The sequence below is a fragment of the Aplysia californica genome, unplaced genomic scaffold (genome assembly GCF_000002075.1).
Source record: "Aplysia californica isolate F4 #8 unplaced genomic scaffold, AplCal3.0 scaffold00624, whole genome shotgun sequence".
Taxonomy (NCBI): domain Eukaryota; kingdom Metazoa; phylum Mollusca; class Gastropoda; order Aplysiida; family Aplysiidae; genus Aplysia; species Aplysia californica.
Window position 1 is genome coordinate 96655 of NW_004797894.1, and position 21246 is coordinate 117900.

General features: G+C 41.9%; 2 protein-coding genes across 4 annotated transcripts; both read left to right on the plus strand.

Moving 5' to 3' along the window:
• The first annotated feature begins 27 nt into the window (after positions 1 to 27).
• Positions 28 to 9716, plus strand: LOC101864481 (F-box only protein 42). The gene is made up of 10 exons (XM_005107710.3): positions 28 to 529; positions 1224 to 1338; positions 2570 to 2718; positions 3599 to 3702; positions 4332 to 4495; positions 5611 to 5710; positions 6367 to 6423; positions 7347 to 7466; positions 7826 to 8072; positions 8775 to 9716. Exons 1-10 carry the CDS (start codon positions 160 to 162, stop codon positions 9632 to 9634), a joined length of 2286 nt encoding a protein of 761 aa, XP_005107767.1. The 5' UTR covers positions 28 to 159; the 3' UTR covers positions 9635 to 9716.
• Positions 9717 to 14786: 5070 nt separating this feature from the next.
• LOC101864714 (glucose-fructose oxidoreductase domain-containing protein 1) lies at positions 14787 to 20729 on the plus strand. Of its 3 annotated transcripts, none has more exons than XM_005107712.3 (4): positions 14787 to 14897; positions 17474 to 17721; positions 18335 to 18461; positions 19521 to 20729. In XM_005107712.3, exons 2-4 carry the CDS (start codon positions 17669 to 17671, stop codon positions 20526 to 20528), a joined length of 1188 nt encoding a protein of 395 aa, XP_005107769.1. In that variant the 5' UTR covers positions 14787 to 14897; positions 17474 to 17668; the 3' UTR covers positions 20529 to 20729. The 3 variants fall into 3 exon arrangements, with proteins under 3 accessions (XP_005107769.1, XP_035828144.1, XP_005107768.1); XM_035972251.1 differs by lacking the exon at positions 14787 to 14897 and adding an exon at positions 14910 to 15005; XM_005107711.3 differs by lacking the exon at positions 14787 to 14897 and adding an exon at positions 15013 to 15188.
• The last annotated feature ends 517 nt before the right edge of the window (positions 20730 to 21246 follow it).

The window sequence follows — 21246 nt, forward strand, 5'->3', positions numbered from 1 at the left end:
CTTAGCCTAGTCTTGCTTAAAAAAAACAACTCAAAAACACTTGCTGCTAGCTTGGGACAAATTTAGGAACCACGGAGAGCCAAACAATATGGCCGACGAAGTGCGGTGATATGACAGAAGTGCGTGTTAAAAAAGTAATATTTTCAGTATATCTTCAGAATGGAAAATAACGACACTGTTTGTCGGTCAGGTCCTTCACCCAGCCAAATGCGTGAAAGCTCAAGCTATGATTCTCCCCAAGAAGATCTCTATCAAATGCCAGACCCAATATCGTCAACTTCGCAATCTGCTCTCGCCGGTGTCAGTGACTGTGACGGAGATGGGGATGGCGACTTGCAAGTGGACTCAATGCTTTCCCACGATGTTTCTACAGATTTAGAAGAAGACGATGTCCAGGCCATGAATACCTCACTAAGCTTTGAAGGCGTACCTGAAGAAGTGCTGGAGCATATTCTGTCATACCTGTCACCATATAAAGACATGGATTCTGCCAAACTTGTTTCAAAACGGTGGCTCCGCGTAATTAAATGTAAGCACTCCTCAATCCTTTTTAGGTCTGCAATTATAACATTTCTGTTTATTTATACAAATCTAAAGTGCTCATTTTGTGCTACTGCTCTTGATCTTTTTTTTTGGCATATAGATCTAGATCTATTTAAGGTAAAATAGTTCATCAGGGCCAAAAGGTAGGCCTTTTTTCTAAAGGCCTACAAGTTTAGTAAGCTCTTAAAATGTCTTGAGGCTTGAGGGTTAGGGGAGGTGAAATCATCATGAATGTTGATCAGTTTGCAGGAGATTTTTTGTCCCTGCATGCACACTTAATCAGTCTGTGCATTTAAATCTAGATCTAGTCATCAAATTCCAGAATTGTTGAATTTTTAGACTTTCACTCGTGCAGTTCACCACATTTTTTTTTACTAATCTAGATCTAATCTAGATCTAGAATCTAGATCTAGATTCTAGATCTAGCCTGTAGACTTTAATATTAATTTTATTATAATAAATAGCATCTTGTTTTGATGTTTTTGGTGTGTGAACTACAGTTTAGTATGATGTAGAATAAATATATTCGAAGTAGGCCTCAACACTTCCTTGTAACTTTTTCTAAAGGGAATCTTGGAATTAAATTAGGGGATTTACAGAACACTCAGACATGAAGGCTTCCTGATATTTTTCCCCTGAAAATACCAAGTGTTTCATTGCTGTTACCCTTGTTTTTGCAGCTGTAGTGAAGCACAGGAGGAGACATTTTTACCAAAACCTGAGTAACTGCGACGTTGAGTGGACTGAAGTGGTCAAAGATGTTCAGAGTGGTTTCTCAGAACGAAATCACTGCAGGTAAGGATTTTAATAATAGAACAAAGCCAGTCCTTATCATGGCCGGTTGTCGCGTATGGGACCCTGCCCGCAGTGCTATTGCTTGTGGAGGGTATGGACCTATTACCTGGGGGTGGGGGGGGGGTACCCTCTATGAGCTTCAAGTTAGAAAAATGGAGATGGCAAGCAATCGCAGAGGATGTCAAACTAAAGAGATTTTATTTTGTTTAGTTCAACTCGACACAAGGCTCACGGGTTGCTGCTTTTTTAAGTCGAGAAGGTTTTTTATGCACTGGAACAAATGGGGAGATTTTGAAACCACCCGAGGTGTATTTTTATAACATGACATATATATAGACCTATTTTCTTGTGTATATTCACATTGTGTTGGAAAGCCGTTCCAAATTTGATTCAAAGTTAGTATCATTTCCAAATTGGGGCTTTCTTCGCAGCTCACTTAGCCAGCCACAGGGGGAACCTCAGGTTATCAATTGATGTTGCGGTTGCGTCCCATGACGAGACTGCTACTTCTAATTGATGAATGTGAGAGAAGTTGGCACTAGAAAATTTTTTTTAGCTCTGTTAATCCTCGCAAATCAGGGTGTGGAGGCATGGTTGTCAGAGGATTTTGCTTTTTATTTTAGTAAGGTTTTTACGGCGCTCGCAACCGCATATATAAAGGCATATATGAGCGCCAAGGGGTGGATGTCAACAGAGAAGTCCAAATGCGGAATCAGGCTTTCTCTGCTCACCTCTCTCTAGCCTCAACAGCACAGTCTGCTTCGACTATCAAAGCGCCCTTGAAATAGCAGTTCACAAGAGAGCGACAAACATACAAAAGAAGTAGAGGAAAACGACGATTGTAAGGATGAAGAAAGAAAAAGCATCAGTTCCCCCTGTGTTGTTTCGGCACAGTATAAGCATGACATTGATAAGTCAGCCCATTTACAATTCTACTGTGCATACGAACATGATGCTAACATCCGCCCTTTGGGAATTGTCTAAAGACACTTAGACACTTCAGTCAGTGACATTGCCCTGGGGGTGGGGGGGGGGATTTGATTAAAGCTGAAATAAAAGAAAAAACTTTTTGTTCACAAAGTTGGGTAATTCATAATTTATGACATTGCCCTGGGGGTGGGGGGTGGGGGGGGGGGGATTTGATTAAAGATGAAATAAAAGAAAAAACTTTTGTTCACAAAGTTGGGTAATTCATAATTTATGATTGTGATTTCTTTTCTCCTCGTTCCAGCCACATCACCGACAGGTTCTCTCACAGCGCAGCCTACTGGAACGGAGCCATGTACGTGTTTGGGGGCTGCACCTCCACCAACACAACGTTTAACGATCTCTGGATCTTTGACTTGACCTCCCGCCAGTGGATCAGGCCCGTCGCCATGGGTGAGTGTTGACGGAGTTGATCTTTGAGGTTGAAGGTTACATGACACTATAAGAAGTAAACAATGGTGGGAGCAAACAAATCAACAGAAAGTACACATACATGCTTTCATACATGGAAATGGGAAAGTAAAGAAAATAGAAGTGGATTGGGCACAATTTGAGAAAAACGAAAATAAGTATAATCCACCAAGCCTTGAGATGGGATCCACAGATGGTACGAATACTCTTATTGTTTCTACAACTGAGGGTATCCCTACTTCAATTTTTTTAGAACCGATGGTACAAATGCTCCCATTGTTTCGAGCACTGATGGTACGAATACTCTGTTGTTTCCGGAACTGATAGTACGAATACTTTATTGTTTTCAGAACTGAAGTACGAATATTTCATTGTTTTCAGAACTGATGGTACGAATGGTACGAATACTCTGTTGTTTCCAGAACTGATAGTACGAATACTTCATTGTTTCCAGAACTGATAGAACGAATACTTCATTGTTTCCAGAACACTTCATTGTTTCCAGAAGTGATAGAACGAATACTTCATTGTTTCCAGAACTGATAGTACGAATACTTCATTGTTTTCAGAACTGATGGTACGAATACTTCATTGTTTTCAGAACTAGTGGTACGAATGGTACGAATACTCTGTTGTTTCCAGAACTGATAGTACGAATACTTCATTGTTTTCAGAACTGATAGTACGAATACTTCATTGTTTTCAGAACTAATGGTACGAATACTCTAGTTTCTTGAACTGATAGTGCAAATACTTTGTTGTTTCTTGAACTGATGGTATGAATACTTCATTGATATCAATTCATAATCTCATGTTTGTACTTATTGTACACAATTTTGTTCCCTCTTCCCCCCTTCCCCAGGGTCGTATCCTTCCCCGAAGGCGTGTGCCACCATGGTGGTCTACAACGGTAACCTGGTACTTTATGGAGGCTGGAGTCATCCCATCCCATACCCTCTGCATCAGGTGGGCAAAGGAGACGACGAATACTGCTTGTAGCTGAATGGGACTTTCATACACTTATTTATATACTTTACTTTACTTTTCGGATTCAGCGGCCATTTGAGTTCTAGCCCTTCGGCCTATCATACACTTATGAATGAGTTAGGGCACGTTTAGAATATAATATATAATCCACCACACATTCTAGGATGACGACCATTTATTGAGTGCTCATAAAACAACTGTCTTCTCCTCCTCCCTTCCTTCCTTCTTCCTCATTCATCTTCCTCCCTTCCTCTTCTCCTTCCTCCTTCTTCTTCTTTGAAAGACTGTCAGGAATAATAGAGAGAAGAGCTAAGAGGAAAGGGGGGGGATGAGAGAGATAATGGTGATGAAAGCAGATGACAAAACAGAAAAGGGAGATCATTATAGAGAAGAACATAACATTATTTTCTACCCTTTTTTTGCTCCACATTTGGAACTCTTAAAAAAACATTTTAATTTCTGTGTTTCTGCCATGGGAAATTTTGTTCATAGTATTTTGTTTGTTTGTTTGGTTGGGGTTTTTTTTACCTTTGGGGGAGCGGGGGGAGGTTTGTTTCAATGGTTGTGGTTTTATTTCTTCTTGTTTTCTCTTCCCCCTGCACCCTCAGTCGGCTCACTATTTCTCGGAGCTGCACGTGTACAGCCCTGTGTCGAACCGTTGGTCTCACGTCCTGTCTCTCGGGGTGGAACCAGAGGCGCTGGGAGGTCACTCCGCTTCCGTCGCTGGTCACCTCATGATCATCTTTGGAGGCTCTCCCAGGCCCGGACAAGGGTGAGATTGGAACGAGAACATGTCACTTTCTAGAAATGATAAATCCCCCCCCCCCCCCCCCCCCCCCGGCACAGTTCCAATGACTGTAGTGTCTTCAGGCCATTCCCAAAGGGGGAACATTTCTCGTTCAAGCATAGTGGAATTGTAAATGGGCTGACTCATGTCACGCTCATAACTGTGTCTGATCTACAACAGTGAACTGCTGCTTTTTTTTTCCTGATCCTTACTATTGTCATTTTCCTCTACTTCTTTTGTATGTTTGTCACTCTCTTGTGACCTGCTATTTTTGAGGTGCCTTGATAGTCGAAGCAGACCTTGTGCTGTTGAAGCTAGAGAGGTGAGCAGTCTATGTCTGATTCCCTGTAAAGACTTCTCTGTTGACACCCACCCGTTGGCGCTCTTATGACCTTATGCAATTGCGAGCGCCGTAAAACTCTCTACTATAAAAAAAAAAGAAATAGAAATGATAATGGCGTGTTTTCAGGTGTGTGTTCTTCAGAAAAAAACAAAACCTGTGTATTTCAGCAATTTCGGTACCATATATGTCTATCTGTTTTGCTTCTTGTATGTTTTTTTAAAATGCCTTCTGAGTGTCCTTATCTCATTCACTATGCAATTTTCTATTGTTTTGGACATAATTTTGACTGTGAGCCGACATATAATGTAGTAATAATAATAATAATGGGTAACGTTTGTATAGAGCAAATTTCCTCTCAGCATCAAGCTCTACGGGCTTTACAATGTATATTATCACCCCCAGCAGACCTGTTGATGCTTGCTACTTCTGATGGGTTTCCTGAGCAGCCACTGACATACGATAATATAAGTTAAATTTTGTGGACCCGTGAGGGAATGTATGGGTGGATATACTAGAAAATTAACATACCAACACTCGTCAGTAGAACTCACTCTAGCTTGTCTCGAGTGTCCCCCTGTCTTTCATGATTCTCCCATTTGTCTACCCGTTTTTCACGTGTTCCTCCACCCCCCCCCCACCTCCCTATTTCTCACATGTTCCCCCATCCCCCCCCCCCTTTTCTCTCGTTTTCCCCCATTTCTCACATCTACCCTTCTTTTCTCATGTATCCCCTATCTCTAATGTCTCCACCTATCAGAACCAACAATCTGTGGGTGTTCAATTTCCTGAAGGGATCGTGGAAACTGCAGCCTGTGACCCGGGACGCCAAACCCGAACCTCGCTACGGCCAGTTTCAAGTGAGTAGTGGTTTTGTTTGTGTGTGTGTGTGTGTTTGTGTGTGTGTATTTGTATGTGCACATATGTTATACAATGTATGCATTTGTATTTCACTTTTATCCGTCTATGTCTCTCATCCCTCTTTCACTTTTTTTTTTTTCTCTGTCTTTCATAACTCTCAACTTTTAGAATTTTTGTTTCCACTATTTTTCTTTCATTTTTATCTAAGTATTGTTGCTACCTCAGTGGATGTTTTTCTGATGCCACTGGGGTTGGTCGTGCAGCTTGATTTTTGTGTTTGAAGAAAACCTTCACGTCTTTTTTTATGTTTTCATTTAGCAAAAGATCCTAGTTTATTTCTTTGAATTCAGTAACCTTATTGAGTGGGGGGGGGGTATGGCCATTCTATAAAAAGATAAACCTGCAGGGACACAGTAGTAGTACGAAGATGATGATCTGCTGAAAAAATTTGTAAACCTTAATAGAGCCGATCTTTCTTGGGTTTTTTTGTTAGAGGTAACCTTCTGCTAACAATTTTGTTGGGAAAAAATGTTTTATTTTGTCATGAAATCGCCCTCTGCCATTATGGAGAGTTTATCTCGAACGCCATATACTTACTTACTTTGTTTTAATTATTATTGTTTTTATGTTTATGACAGTTCCCTCCCTTCCCCAGACCACCCTGGACGTCAATCACGTTCTCATCATGGGCGGCTGCGTGGGACCCAACAGGGTGAGTCTCTGCAAGACCTGCAACAGAACCAGACACCACTGGCATCTGGTGTTTAAGTTAGGAGCTTCTCCGTCGGAGACCCGCGTTCAGTTCCTGAAAGAGGAGATTTTTAAAAATCGAGTATACCAGTCTTTCTGCTGGAATGTTGTATCCCTCTCGGTCAGGGTTGCCCTTGACAGGCAGGGTCGGAAGGCCCCCTCCTAAATGATCTAAATTGTGTGGAAGGGGTCCCCATTTTATTGGGAATTTCTCGTATTCACACTACATTTCCTGAGGGCTTGATAACAATGTCAACTGAGAACGATATATTTTTTTTTTAATCCAGGGAAACATTCCTCCTGGATGTTGCACTTCTGTGGCAATTTTTGGCGTTTTTTTTTTTTTTCTGGGTATGGAGACTTCTTCTTTTTTCCTCTTGTTCCTATATTATTGTGCTGGCGTGCAATTTGCATTTTTGACCACAATCAATGGTTGCTCTCTCTTGTGTTGTTTGCTCCTTCTTTCAAATCTCACATCTATCCTGATCTCTTCTATTGTTTTTTGGTTTGTTTTTTACTCTCTTGTAACACTTCTATTCTTCGACACTTATCCAACCTTATTGTGTTACAAGTGCCATAAAACTCTTACCAAAACAAACAAAATGATGTTGTTGTTGTTGTGTGTGTGTGTGGTAGCCTATCCGTTCGAAATGTTCGTAGGCGGAAGATCGTGGTCTGTTTCTTTTTCTGTAGCTGGTTGATATTGTTATTCCGTTTTGTTGTGGTCATATATATGTTTGGTAACTGCCCTGCCTGTCTTTCCCAGGCCCATCTGTTCATCCAGTTTTGTTTGTTGTTACTTTTAATGATTTGTTTTGCACTGTTGTATGAAGTTGGAATGTCGGAACAAAATGATGTAAATTGTAACTTTTTTCTCTCTCGCAGCCGTACAATGACGTGTGGCTACTCACCCTGCACCAGGATGACCCCTGGCAGTGGACAAAAATAGCTGTTCTCAAACCCGAGCTGGCCGCCCCTCAGACCTGGTGCCACGGAGCCTGCAGGGTGAGTTCTTGTTGGTTGTTTCAAATTTGATTGGATTGGTTTTTGTGGACGTAATCGTACACACGCACACGCACACACACGTATGCACGCCATACACACACACTCATTTCTCCCTCTATCTGTCTGTCTCTGTCTCTCTCTCTCTCTCTGTTTCTGCCTCTCTCTTTTTTTCTCTCTCTCTCCCTATCTCTCTCTCTCTCTCTCTCTCTCTCTCTCTCTCTCTCTCTCTCTCTCTCTCTTTCTCTCTCTCTTTCTCTCTTCTCCCCTCCCACCCCTTACCTCCACATACACACACACACACGCATCTTACATAAACCAAACATGCACTAGCCTTGTTTATTTTTGTATTTTCTCCACAGGTTCGGGACACAATCGTGGTCGTGGCAAAATCATCTAAACCAAGACAGGCCAAAAACCGCAAGGCTTGGCACCCCCGCCCCAGCCCGCAGGAACAGGAAGAAGGGAAGTGGGCGGGTGCGGCCACAGCATCAGCGTGCGTGCAGACGTCCCCGCAGCAGCCCCCGGCCGGAGCAGCCGAGGGTTCGGGTCCCCACAGCCAGGAGGCGTCTCGGCCGTCCACTAGCGGCTTGTCCTCACTGCAAGCAGGTAAGCTGATTCCGTGCATGGTGTCTTCATGCTCTGGACAGTTATTTTTTCCTGTTCAATTTTTTACCTGGGGTGCGTCTATTTAATGCATTACTTTGAGGCTCTACCCTGGGCCTATCCCTGCCTCGTTTGCCTTCAATTTTGCCTCCCAAATGGTCTAAATTATGCTGCGTGGAGTGTAAAAGAAAAGGTTACATTTGAAAAAGAAGAGATTAAGCGACTGTATGAAGACACAGGCAATAAGTTGATCATAATCATTTGTATCACGGCGTGGTGGAATCGGGCGCTCGTCAATTTTTGGGCATATGGGGTTATTGGTGTCATCTTAAAGCCTGTTCATTTGCCTTCCTTTTGGTGAAAAAAGTATTCAGATATGTTGAATAGTAGTCGAAATATCTGCGTTTGAAGGTCAAAGTCGCCTGGTTTCAGAGATAAAATTAGTTGGAAAATGGCCTCCAAAGTTTGATCACTTTTATAGCCTGTGAGTCCTTGGATACTGAACATTTTTTTTGCCTTTAATCAGTTTTCAGTAAAATAGACACAAAAGTGTATTTTTTAATGGACATAAAAGGCGTTGAGCCATAAAAAGAAAAGTTTTTTAAAATTGCTCATCAGCTAAAAAAAATGACGATTTCTTTGATTTCATTATTTTGACGAGCGCCTGATTTCACCACGATGCCTCACCTTTTCGCTTCCTCCCAGGAGCCATGGAGCCAGAGGAAGGCGTTGCATCGGAGATGTGCCCCCCACAGCAGCAGCACAAGGGCAACCTGCTGGCCCTACAGCAGAGGCTGCACCGCGAGTGCGCCAGCCTCCAGGACCCCGACAACCACCACCACAACCCCCACCGACTGGCGCAACCCGAGCCCGAAGGTCACTTCCTGCGGCTGGAGAACCGCTGGGTTCACGGAGGTGCCGCCCCGCCGCCGCCACAGCATCAACGGCTGCTCGGGGAGCACCAGCCCGCTCTTCAGCAACAGCAACAACAGCAACAGCAACCACGACAGCAGCAGCAGCCGCAGCAACAACAACCACGACAGCAGCCTCCTCAGAGACCCGCCCAACCCGTGTTACCTCCGAACCGTCTGGCTCTCCAGCAGTCGCCGGGTCACAACCCGCTGGCCAACATCCAGGCGCGGGGCAGGGGCAACGGCATGCCGTCGATCCGGCCCAACGCCATGTGCAACCGGCAGAAACAGCTGGAGGCGTTGCAGCGGCAGGAAGAGATTCTCCGATCAAAATCGCGGGCCCTGGCGGCCGCTAAGAAACAGGCGGCCAATGGCGGCGGCGTGTCACGAGAGGATTCAGTCCCCGAGATAATCCAAACCAAGAACAAAATGGACGTGCACATTCTGGACATAGGTGAAGTGATCAGCAAAGGTGTCGCGGAGTGGCGGCCCCTGAGCAAGCTTCAGGCCACGTGTGCCCCGACAGAGACGATCTGCTGCAGCCTGTTGGAGGGCCGAGGGGAGTTAATCCTGTTTGGTGGCGTGGTAAGGGAGGCCACCAGTCCCGTTGTCATCAACACGGCCATCAGCAAGCTCTACCTGCTGCACGCATAGCCCAGTGATGTGTTGTTTATGTGTTGCCATGTGATGTGTTGTTTATTTGTTATTTGTGTGTTGCCAAGTGATGTGTTGTTTATGTGTTATTTATGTGTTGCCCAGTGATGTGTTGTTTATGTGTTATTTATGTGTTGCCCAGTGATGTGTTGTTTATGTGTTGCCAAGTGATGTGTTGTTTATGTGTTGCCGAGTGATGTGTTGTTTATTTGTTGGTGATGTGTTGTTTATGTGTTGCCAAGTGATGTGTTGTTTATGTGTTGCCAAGTGATGTGTTGTTTATGTGTTGCCAAGTGATGTGTTGTTTATGTGTTGCCAAGTGATGTGTAGTTTATGTGTTGCCAAGTGATGTGTAGTTTATGTGTTGCCAAGTGATGTCTTGTTTATGTGTTGCCAAGTGATGTGTAGTTTGTGTGTTGTCAAGTGATGTGTTGTTTATGTGTTGCCAAGTGATGTGTTGTTTGTGTGTTGCCAAGTGATGTGTTGTTTGTGTGTTGCCAAGTGATGTGTTGTTTATGTGTTGTAGTTGCTGGAACTCCTTTCCTTGTGATTTTGCTGAGCGTACCCGATGACACTATGAGTGAGTAATTTGTCTCATTTAGCACTCACATAGCGAAACACGCATATACCACGAACAGATATTCAGGTTCTGAATTTGTTTTCTTCCATGTATATTCTTTGTATCCAAAACATGTACTTCGCGACCTCAGTGCTATCTTGTCCTATCTTGATTTTTTTTACCAATGAAAATGTGACTTCTTCTTAATAAATATAAAAGCTCACTCTTTGTTATGAACTGTTTTCACTGTTATTAAAAATGGAGAAAGGACAAGAAAGCACTGAGGTCGTGACATAGGGAAATTTGTCGTGCATAAAAGATAGGATTTCTGTGTCCTGCTAAGTTTGCTAATGTGTATGCTGGACTATTTTCTTGACAGACAAGTCGAGATTTTCAAGCTTTGGTAAAATACCTTGCATGCTCACCACATAAGTCATAATAAGTTAAAGAAACAAAGTGTTGTGAACTGGGCTTCAGACGTCGCATTGAAAGCTTAGATTTATTGTGCAATATGTATTGTTTGCTACTCATAATAAATGTATGTGTAGCGACGTGTCAAAACGAGTCACATGACACATTTTGGCTCTGCAGTTGACTGAACTTGCTTGAGTTATCTTTTCCTCGGGAGAAGCAGTTAAGTTCGACTTCAGATGAGCTGATCTTTTTTTCTCACTCCGCCAAGGACATCAACTTATCGGTAGTCCACTGTCGTCACTTGAAGGTGAATTGGTTAGAAACACTCAGGTTTGAGGAAATTGAGATTTTTACACAATTTTCTGAAACAACTGAGTTTGACAAGTCACTCGTCTTGAATTGTCGTGTTGCTACACATATATATCTGTCCTTAGATTTTGCAGTCAGTATAATATATAACTCCGCTGTCACCAACCTTATGATGATGATCCAGATCTTGTTTGAAGTAGGCTGTATTTCATCAGCTACCTGCTTGATGGGCTTAAGTTCAAAATTTTGCCATTCATTTTTTCATTGCACTTTCTTAATCTTTGGTATCGCTTACATCTGTCAGATGAATACTTTTATCAGAATTCAAACTCTAAATGTTAGAATAAGCACGTGAAGATGTTTAAACCAGAAAAATAGAATGAAATTAAGTTTTTTCTCTTTCAAGAACAATGTTGCTTTCTGGACTTTGTACATTTAGATTAGACAGCTTGCTGGAGATTTGTCACACAAACTAGATTCTTCTACTAGTTTGTCAACCTCTCCTGGTTGTCTCAATCTTTTCTGTGAAAGGCGACTAAATAAAACTATTTCTTGGGACGTAGCTTGCCCGTTTTATGTCGCAGTGATGGCTGTTGTTGCTGTGTTACCGTTTGGAGCTCTGGTGTGCCATTTGAATTTATGAAATATAAACAGCCTTACTACCACTACTGATTATATTATTATAACGGTGGCCATATTTTATGAACCAGAATGATGTGTCTGCATTATATTATATATATGCGTCCACTTATTTTTATTACCATCAGTAGATGCTTATTGTATATGCTGTCCTGCAAAACTAAGCTGAAGTAGTACTTGCTGTGATCTCACTTCTAATCAGCTAATCCCCTCTTCCCAACACCCCCCCCCCCCCCCAACGCCCCTCCGACCCCTCAAACACCTGATGTAATGAAATAAAACATGCAGTTTTTGTACAAGCTTTTGGGGTTTCTTTGTGTTTTGTTGTTGAGCTGTTTTGTGTGACTCTCTTTTGAGTGGTGTGTTGGTGGCCTAGTGGTTAGGGTACTGGACCCGTAATCAAGAGATTGCGAGTTTGCAGGTTTGAGTGAGCCTCAGCTCAGTCCGAAGTTGTATCCTTGGGAAAGACACAATACATGATTTTCCTATTTGGCTCGGTCCTTTTGAAGATGGATGTTAAACTCGGAGGTCCCGTCTCTTAAATTAAATAACCTGATTTTCCTATTTGGCTCGGTCCTTTTGAAGATGGATGTTAAACTCGGAGGTTCCGTCTCTTAAATAACCTAATAGTGAACATTCTTAGGGGCATTAAACAGAGAACAATTCACCGTTTTTTCCTCCCAGCGTCTCTTGTGTAATGGTTACGCACTTCGCTGTCACAAGCAGGAATTTGATTATTTCTGAGTGGGGAGAAATTTTTATAGACTAATTTTGAGTGTCTCAGCTTTCTGCTGAGATACTGTATCATACTGTATCACTTTCAGCCCGGGTTGGCCTTAACACGCTGGGAAGGAAGGAAGGCTCCTTCCAAAATGAACTAGATTGTGTCGAGGGGGGGGGGGGGGGGGGGTGTAAAAACAACTACATTGTACTTTAAAGATAAAATAAATTGATTTGGTCCGTGGGTGGTTGGCGGGTGCTCTGGTGTGGTTTGCTTTTTCTTTCCTATCAAAGATCTATCGTCCTTATCTCCCCTTCTTCTTTTTTTAATGTTTGTTACTCTCTTGTAACACCTCTAATCTGTGGGTGGTTGGCGGGTGCTCTGGTGTGGTTTGCTTCTTCTTTCCTGTCAAACATCTATCGTCCTTATCTCCCCTTCTTCTTTTTTATGTTTGTTACTCTCTTGTAACAGCTCTAATCTTCTGGCGCTCATATGGCCTTATGCAGTTGTGAGCGCCGTAAAACTTCTACTAAAACAAACAAACAAACCTCTAATCTTCTGGCGCTCATATGACCTTATGCAGTTGCGAGTGCCGTAAAACCTCTACTAAAACTTAAACTAAAGATTTGGTCCAGAAATATATATGGACATGCTTGTTGATGTGTGCTGTCACATCATGCATAGATCCAAACTCGTCCATACATTGTCATATCACCACCCTCTCAAGACATACTTATCGTGTAGTTACATAGTATTTTGTTTGACAGTGCTTCAAAAACATTTGGAGTTCCATTCCCATGTGGAGAAATTTTTGGGGATGGTTGGCGGGTGCTCTGGTGTGGTTTGCTTCTTCTTTCCTATCAAACGTCTATCGTCATTATTCTCCTCCTTTTTTTGTGTTTGTTACTCGCTTGTAACACCTCTAATTTTCGGCACTTATATGACCATATTGTGTTGCAAGTGCCGTAAAACTCTTACTAAAATAGGGAGAGATTTTTTTAGTGTCTGGGTACGTCTGCTGAAATGCTGTTTTGCACTCATCCAGGGTTGACACTAACCAACAGCCTGCCTCCTGAATTCTCTAATTTATGCAATGGGGACGTGAGCAAACAAATCACCTACATTAAAAAAACAAATTATGCTCATGCCTCCTCATTCCTTTCCCTCCTCTCTCTTTCGCTCTCTGAACGTTTACTCATTCTCTTTTGCTTATGCAACACCTCTAATCTTCGGCACTTACATAACTTTATTGTCTTGCAAGTGCGTGCCGTAAATCTCTCACTAAACCTTAACTCATACATGAAGGATACCGGCCCTAAACATTAATATACTTCTGCAGATCTGTGGTGGAGATATACTTAGCTTGGTCCAACATCTGTGTCTCAATTTCTTTATTCGTACTCTTTATTTATTATCTTCTATTTCTCTCTCTCTCTCTCTCTCTCTCTCTCTCTCTCTCTCTCTCTCTCTCTCTCTCTCTCATTCTCTCTCTCTCTCTCTCTCTCTCTCTCTCTCTCTCTCTCTCTCTCTCTCTCTCTGTATGTGTGTGGGGGCGTGGTTGGCGGGGTCTCTATTGTGGTTTGCTCCTTCTTACCTGTGAAATACCTGAACGTCGTCCTTGTATCTTTCTCCTTTGTTGTTTGTTACTCTCTTTGTTACACCTCTCTAATCTTCAGCACTTAATATATGACCAAATAAGGCTAACTGGGCTACAACTTACTAAAAAACAAAACCTTTCTAAGTGTTACACCTCCGAAGTGAGGTATATGAATTTATGAAACAGTAAATTAATTATATTATACTTTCTTAGTAAGGCATTGATTTAACTAATTAGTAGTAGAAGGCATACCCTTTCTCAACCGAGAGTTGTGGAAATTGCGCCAACTTCTGGTCATTTAACCTTCAAATTCAAAGAGAGGTCAGCACAGGGAACTTTACTTTTGCCCCATATAAAACACAAAGGCCACAACATCAACATCAACGACGACAACAACAACAAACAACAACAACAACGGGACGACAGCAACAGGAGTGACGGCAGCATAGACAGGAAAGTCGATAATGGGCTTTTGATTTCAGACCAACGAAAAGAGAGGTCGGGTCAGGAAATCCACCCGATCTCGCAAAAGTCGTTCATAATAGTTATGACCTTATGCAGTTGCGAGCGCCATAAAAAAAAAAATCCTAAACATCTCGCAAAAAAAGTTTCCAGCAAATTACAAACAAGGGGACGTGAACAGCACCTCACTTTCAATAAACTAAATTTTACGGTTATTCCCCTTACATTTAACAGTACCAAAATTTATTAAAAAGAATAACAAATCACCGCTATCACCTAGGTATGAAAATTATAATATTATTATACTTGTATGTTTTATTGTAATATTATAATCATTATGTCTTTGAAACTCCAGGAGCAGGCATCGCGGATTTTTTTGTTTTGTTAATTATGAGTAGACGTATTAATTATACTTTTACTAACAGCGGACATCAAGGAGTTTAGGCCTAACTTGTTTTCATCATTGAAGAGTTTTCCGGTGTTTAGATTAATGTTTTCTAATAATATTTTAATGAGTTGAAATGTTTTCCTCTTGGGACCCATCACTGAAATAGTACAGAGAGTAAAGTTGCTTTATTACATTTTCTTGTGAATGTAATTTACTAATAAGGAATAATGTGCTTTACTGAGTTTAAACGGCTATTTCGTTAAAACTTATTTAATCCCAGAGGTGAACTCTCCTTAAATTCTCTTGGATTTAATTTGAGAGAGTCGAAATCGTCTTCTTGACTCCTGATGAATCTTGAATTTGAGATACGAATGTGATGTCTGCTAAACATTGTTAAAGACGAGGAGAGTGTCGATGGATATTGATAAACTACCCTGACTTCAGTAGAGATAGATCAAAGCCAAGGTTCGGGAAAATACTTGACTCTATTTCTCAGAACACGGTTTCCGTTGCCGTTGTCGAGATAATGAGCGAATGGTCATGGAGTAGCCTGTGTGTGTATGTGTGTGTGAATGTTTGTGTGAATGTCTGTGTGTGAATGTCTGTGTGTGTAAGGTGTGAAAGGGGGGGGGGGAATGTGGAGGGATTTTTTTTTTCACATGCATCATGAAGGATTTTTCGCCCCTCCGACCCACGACACACGCTGACGAGCCATCTTTAATTGCTTCTGATGACCTCTTGACAAATAAACATTTATTAGAAGCGCTATAACTTTTCAGGCCGGCCTCAAATTCATAGTCTATATAAAAACTCGGCTCCTGCACAAAACGCCATTTTATCCGAAGTGATCCCGGTCTCTACCCAGCCAGAGGCGAGTCACGAGTGAGGCAGGACAGGAAGCGGGAGTCACGAGTCACAGGAAGTCAGAAGTCGGAAATGATGTCATGCTGGACAAGAATCAGAGTCCGAATAACATTTTCGGACTCGAGTCCGAATAGTCGTTTTAGTTTTGCTGGGTGACTAAGTGCAAAAAAGAAATCTAGGTAACTACCAAGGTTGAGCGGTCTTGTTTTCTCGCAAGTGTACCTTTTGAAGGTTCAAAGTATAGTCCGGGAACGTACCGTTGCCCCAACCACAACAGAAGTTATGACTTCCGTAACGAGCGACCACCCATCAAACACAAAGAAGAGGCCTCTAGACCTTTTCTAACCCTAACCCTACCCCTACCCCTACCCCTAACCCTAACCCTACCCTTACCCCTACCCCTACCCCTACCCAAGCCCTCAATTCTGCTCTGTCTCATAGTGTTCGCTCGTTACGGAAGTCCTCCCTATAATTTAAATCTATCTGAATATTCAGACATTTAAAAATCTTTAGATCTAGCTCTAGAAATTGAATTCGATGCAAAAAATGCTTCCCCAGTCCTCGCCAAATGGCAGAATGAAAAGATGATGCCTAAATCTCGCAAATAACCCAAAAATCTCGAGATCGGAAACCGCTAGGTTAGGAGAAATAGAGTTCAACTTTATTTTCCTGAACGTTCTGAGAAATAGTCACTTCATTCTTTTTTGCCCCTTTTTTGGGGAGATTTTGCTAAGATCTAAATCTAGAGATGATCTGATGTCTATTCGAGAATCTAAATCTAGATTTAGATCTAATCTAAATCTTGATCTAGATCTAGACTAGACTAGATATGAGATCACAATCTAAGCACTATAGATTGTAGACTATAGTGTCAATGTTAATATGGGTCAATACCCACGAAACAAGCTCATGATATGAACAGCAAGCAGTACCTCAATATAAAGCATTTCATTTCTTGTCGAACTGACAACAATTAAATGTCAGCTGCTAAATTTTGTTGGGAGATGTCAACACTGTGTAAGATTTTCCTGATCATACTCTCCTGATCCTGTCTCATTTAAATAGACTTAAAACTTTCTTGATTCAATCTAGATTTTATAGGCCTAAAATGAATTTTGACTCTCAATATGGGCCTACACGTGTATAACAAAACAGTTTTTGAAACATTGATGATTGATGTTTTTAATTGAACCAAAAGTACTATCATCTACTCGTACTAAAGTAACAATTGCTGTAAAAAAAGGGGAGGAGTTCCGCAGAGGGCTGGCAGGCACTTACCGTGACTAGGTCCACTGAGCATTCTATATACAAGAGAGTTAGGTAGGGTTGGGGTGAGGGGTTAGGGTAACAGGTTTTTTAAGGAAGGGTCTACCCTGCTCAAAATATCCCCTCTAAGCCCTCTTTGTTATATTCTGGTCGGCCTGCCCTCTGCGGAACTCCTTCTCCTCCGAAAAAAGTAATATCTCATTCTTCTTGTGTGTGCTGGATAGTTCTTCAACCTCATTGTTGTTATGTGTACATTTTTTTTTTTTTTTGGAGGCTTTGCTAACATTGCAAAATTTTACTAAAATGAAGAAAGTGTGGCTATTTAGGGAAACACTCTGTCGTTCCAGACAGGTAGTTTGTGACCACATATATGATTTGTCACAGTTTTAGTGGCCATTTTTCACTGTTTCACAGCTATAAAAAATATGTTGAAATAGCCCCCCAAAAAAGTACATGCCCTGTATACAACATGGCAGTGAAAATGATTGTAAAAACTTACTAATTCAAAGAATGAACGCACTAGTTAGTCTAGTGGGTTTCTACCTTTAAAAAATTGTTTGTATAGTATTGTTTTCGTTTTTAAGCAAGAGTGAATTGACTTTTCTTTTCATTTTCTCCAGATTCAAGTTTCAGTATTATAATGGCCTCTGCAGTTATTTGTAAATTGTACTCAGAGTCGTTTGTGAGAAGGACTACAGTAGTAGCAAGCTTGGCTTGAGGCATGCAGCTGCCTTTTTAGAGGACTCGACTTCTCAACTGGTGGAGGATCGTTGGGGACTTGTGGCAGGCCCCAAACCTTGCCCACGGTAACAACGATGAGAAAAATGCTGCCTGGTGTGGGAGTGTTTGGCAATACTCCAGCCATGAGGTGAGCCAGACAATGCGGGTGGTTGCTGGGTGCTCTGGTGTGGTTTGCTTTTCTTCTTTCCTATCGAACATCTATCGTCCTGATCTCTCCTCCTTCTTTTTTATGTTTGTTACTCTCTTGTAACACCTCTAGTCTTCGGCACTTAAAAATATATATATGACCTTATTGTGTTGCAAGTGCTGTAAAACTCTTACTATTTACCTAAAGACAATGGAAGAGACCATGATCTTGTAGTTTCGCTCTCTTGAAATACTGCACTACTGTCATTAAAATTCTAAAAGTTTCATTTAAAGTGCAAGAGGATTGAAAGTAATAGATTATTATTATTATTATTATTATTATTGTTATTATTGTTTTTATTATTATTTATTATTATTATTATTATTATTATTATTATTATTGTTATTATTATTATTTTTTATTATTTAATTATTATTATTATCATTATCATTATTATTATTAATATTTTTATTATCATTATTATTATTATTATTATTATTATTATTATTATTATCATTATTATTACTATTATTATCATCATCATCATCATCATTCTTATCATTGTTATTGATATTATTAGGTAATGTTCTGTAACTATGTTTGCTCTGGTCAGATGCTACATTCCCATGCTCAAGTCGTGCGGCCTGGAGGTGGTGGCCCTGTGGGCGCGCACTACGGCCGAGGCACAGGAGATGTCGGAGGACCTGGACATCAGCACTTTCACCACAGACGTCGACAAGGTGGAAGGGGGGGGGGGGGGGGGGTGGAGAGGGAAGGGAGGGAGGGGAGTGGGAGACCTTGCTTTTTTATTCAAACTTAGACTAAATGTTAACTGGTTTTGTTTTAGTAGAGGTTTTACAGCCCTCGCAACTGCATAAAAGGTTATATATGAGTGCCAGAAGATTAGAGGTGTTTACAAGAGAGTAGCAAACATAAAAAAGAAGAAGCTCAGATTTAATAAGGACGATAGATGTTTGATAGGAAAGAAGAAGCTAACCACACTAAAGCGCCCGGCAACCACCCACATGTTGACATGGATTAGGATGGATTGTATGCTCATATTTGTGAGAGAGGGGTTGGGGGTGGGAGGGGCGGGGGGATTTCTGCTGCACAGGGACTAGAAAAAGTTAAGTTCCAGAGGTACTGAATATCTTGATAAATTTGGAAATTTGTGTTCCTGGAGTTTTCTGGTCAATCATTATGAAGTTGTTGCACTTTATATATATATAAAATCATCAGTCTTGATACAACGCGATGTATTAGAGGCAAAGTTGTTTGTAAATTTTGAGTCTCTTAAAACGTTTCCAAGCGTTTGTCAGAATATTTAATAATAGTTTGGTTTCTGTCTTGAGTTCAAAACATGAGCTCATGCTTTGACCTTTTTCTCTTACACCTGTGTTCACACTTGAGTAGGTGCTATAAAAAAAATGATCTGCATTACAATTATGATGATGATGTTAATAATGATGATGGTGATGAGGATTATAAGTAGATTAGTTTGATTATTATTATTATTTTATGATGATGATGATGATTATTATTATTATTATTACTATCAAAACATTATTATTATGACCAGAGAAACTTGTTTTGAAAACCTGAACAGATGGGTGATGGATAAACATCAGGATAATATGTAGGATTTTTTAGAGAAACGGGAAGTGGAGAAATGAATGGCGAGCCAAGGTCGCTGATGTCTGTTTCAATTCTGGTACTGTATTTATTTATGATGATGATGATAATGGTCAAGATTATAATAAGAGTTTCGCATTTATTTCTTAATTTTTCTTGCTCGTCAGGTTCTCCTGCACAAGGACGTTGACCTGGTGGTCATCAGCTGTTCTCCACACCTCCAGGCTCACATCGCCGCCAAGGCTTTGGGCATCGGGAAACACGTCCTGTGCAGTCCTCCATCTGGCCCGCGGAGCCACGACACGCTGCCGATGGTACACGCCTCGCGCTACTACCCGCGACTCATGTCGCTCATGTGTAACGGCCTACGCTTCCTGCCGTCCGTGGTAAAAATGAGGTCGCTGGTGAAAGACGGTTTCCTGGGGGAGCCTACGATTTGTGAGGTCAAAGTGCATTACGGGCAGCGATTGAGGACGACTTTTGATTGGATGTGCGACGAGATGATGGGTGGGGGCGCGCTGAACATGTACGGCGGGATGATCGTGGATCTGCTGAGTCATGTGACAGGGCAGCGAGCCACGCGGGTGCAAGGGATGCTCAAAACGTACACCAAGCAGACGGAGCACATTAAGGGTATACGGGAAATCACCAGCGACGATTTCTGCTCGTTTCAGATGGAGCTGGACGGAGGTGCTTGCGCGACGGTGACCTTGAACGGGCATGTGCCGGGTCAGTTTGTCCAAGAGGTCATCATCGTCGGTACGAAAGGGCGGCTCGTTCTCAAGGGGGCAGACCTCTACGGCCAAAAGCACGATCGCGTCAAAGAGGAGCTCCTCCACTTCGACCCGGTCAACTACAAGGACATTGACTCTCTGGGCATCAGCGAGAAGGTTCGCGGGGACATCCCCGTGGCCTACATGAAAGGCGTCATCCGCATGATGGAGTCGGTGCGCGATGCCTTCCAGCAGGTGGAGGAGAGGCAAGGATGGAGCGGGGGCCCTCTCGAGGCTGCCGCGACCTTTGAGGACTGCTTCTACGTGCAGACGGTGCTGGACACGGTGCGGGCCGCCAGCAAGTCGCGGCAGTCGATGAAGGTCACCATGACGGACAGCCAGCCGGAACCGAACCCCTTCCTGTCGACGGCCATGCGGCGCAGCACTTTCTCTCTACACTAGCTCATGTTTTGTGGAAGATTGTGTAGATATTTGATGGGCTCCACGGAAAAAACTGATGGGTCCAAAATTCTCGAATTGAGAAAAATTTAGGAAGTATTATTCATAGGATAGGGTAAATTAAGATAAGTCTTTATTGTCCAGATGCAGGCACATTGGTTTGGTGTTTCACCACACATATTATACATGCACGCACACTCACACACGCACACCCACACACACACACACACACACACACACACATATACACACACACGCACACACACACTATGCAGATGTAATTGGACAAAGGTTTTGTTAAGCCGTACAAGTGATTTGAGACAAGTTTTAGTTTTTTGACAAATTATTCTTCGTTTGCGGCCTGGATCCTGGAAGAGATGGGACAAGGGACACATGTCATGCCACGGAGCCTTTCACTGAACGTGTAGCCGCGCTGTCATGTCCATTTGTGATAGAGTTTGTAAAATAAATAAATAAAATTAGCAGTGATTAACTCAATACCTATAAAGATATGTTGTGCATGTGGAAACGGCCGTTTATATTAGCACGGGCCTGCCAATTACTTTATGACCGAAAATAAGAACTTTTCTAAGAATTCTCCTTAAAAATCGGAGTTTGGGGGACAGGGATCAGACTCTCAAGTTCTCCAGAAGATCCCCGGTAGATAAAGATAACAATAATAATTATAATAATAGATAGCATTTTGTATAGCGCAAATCCT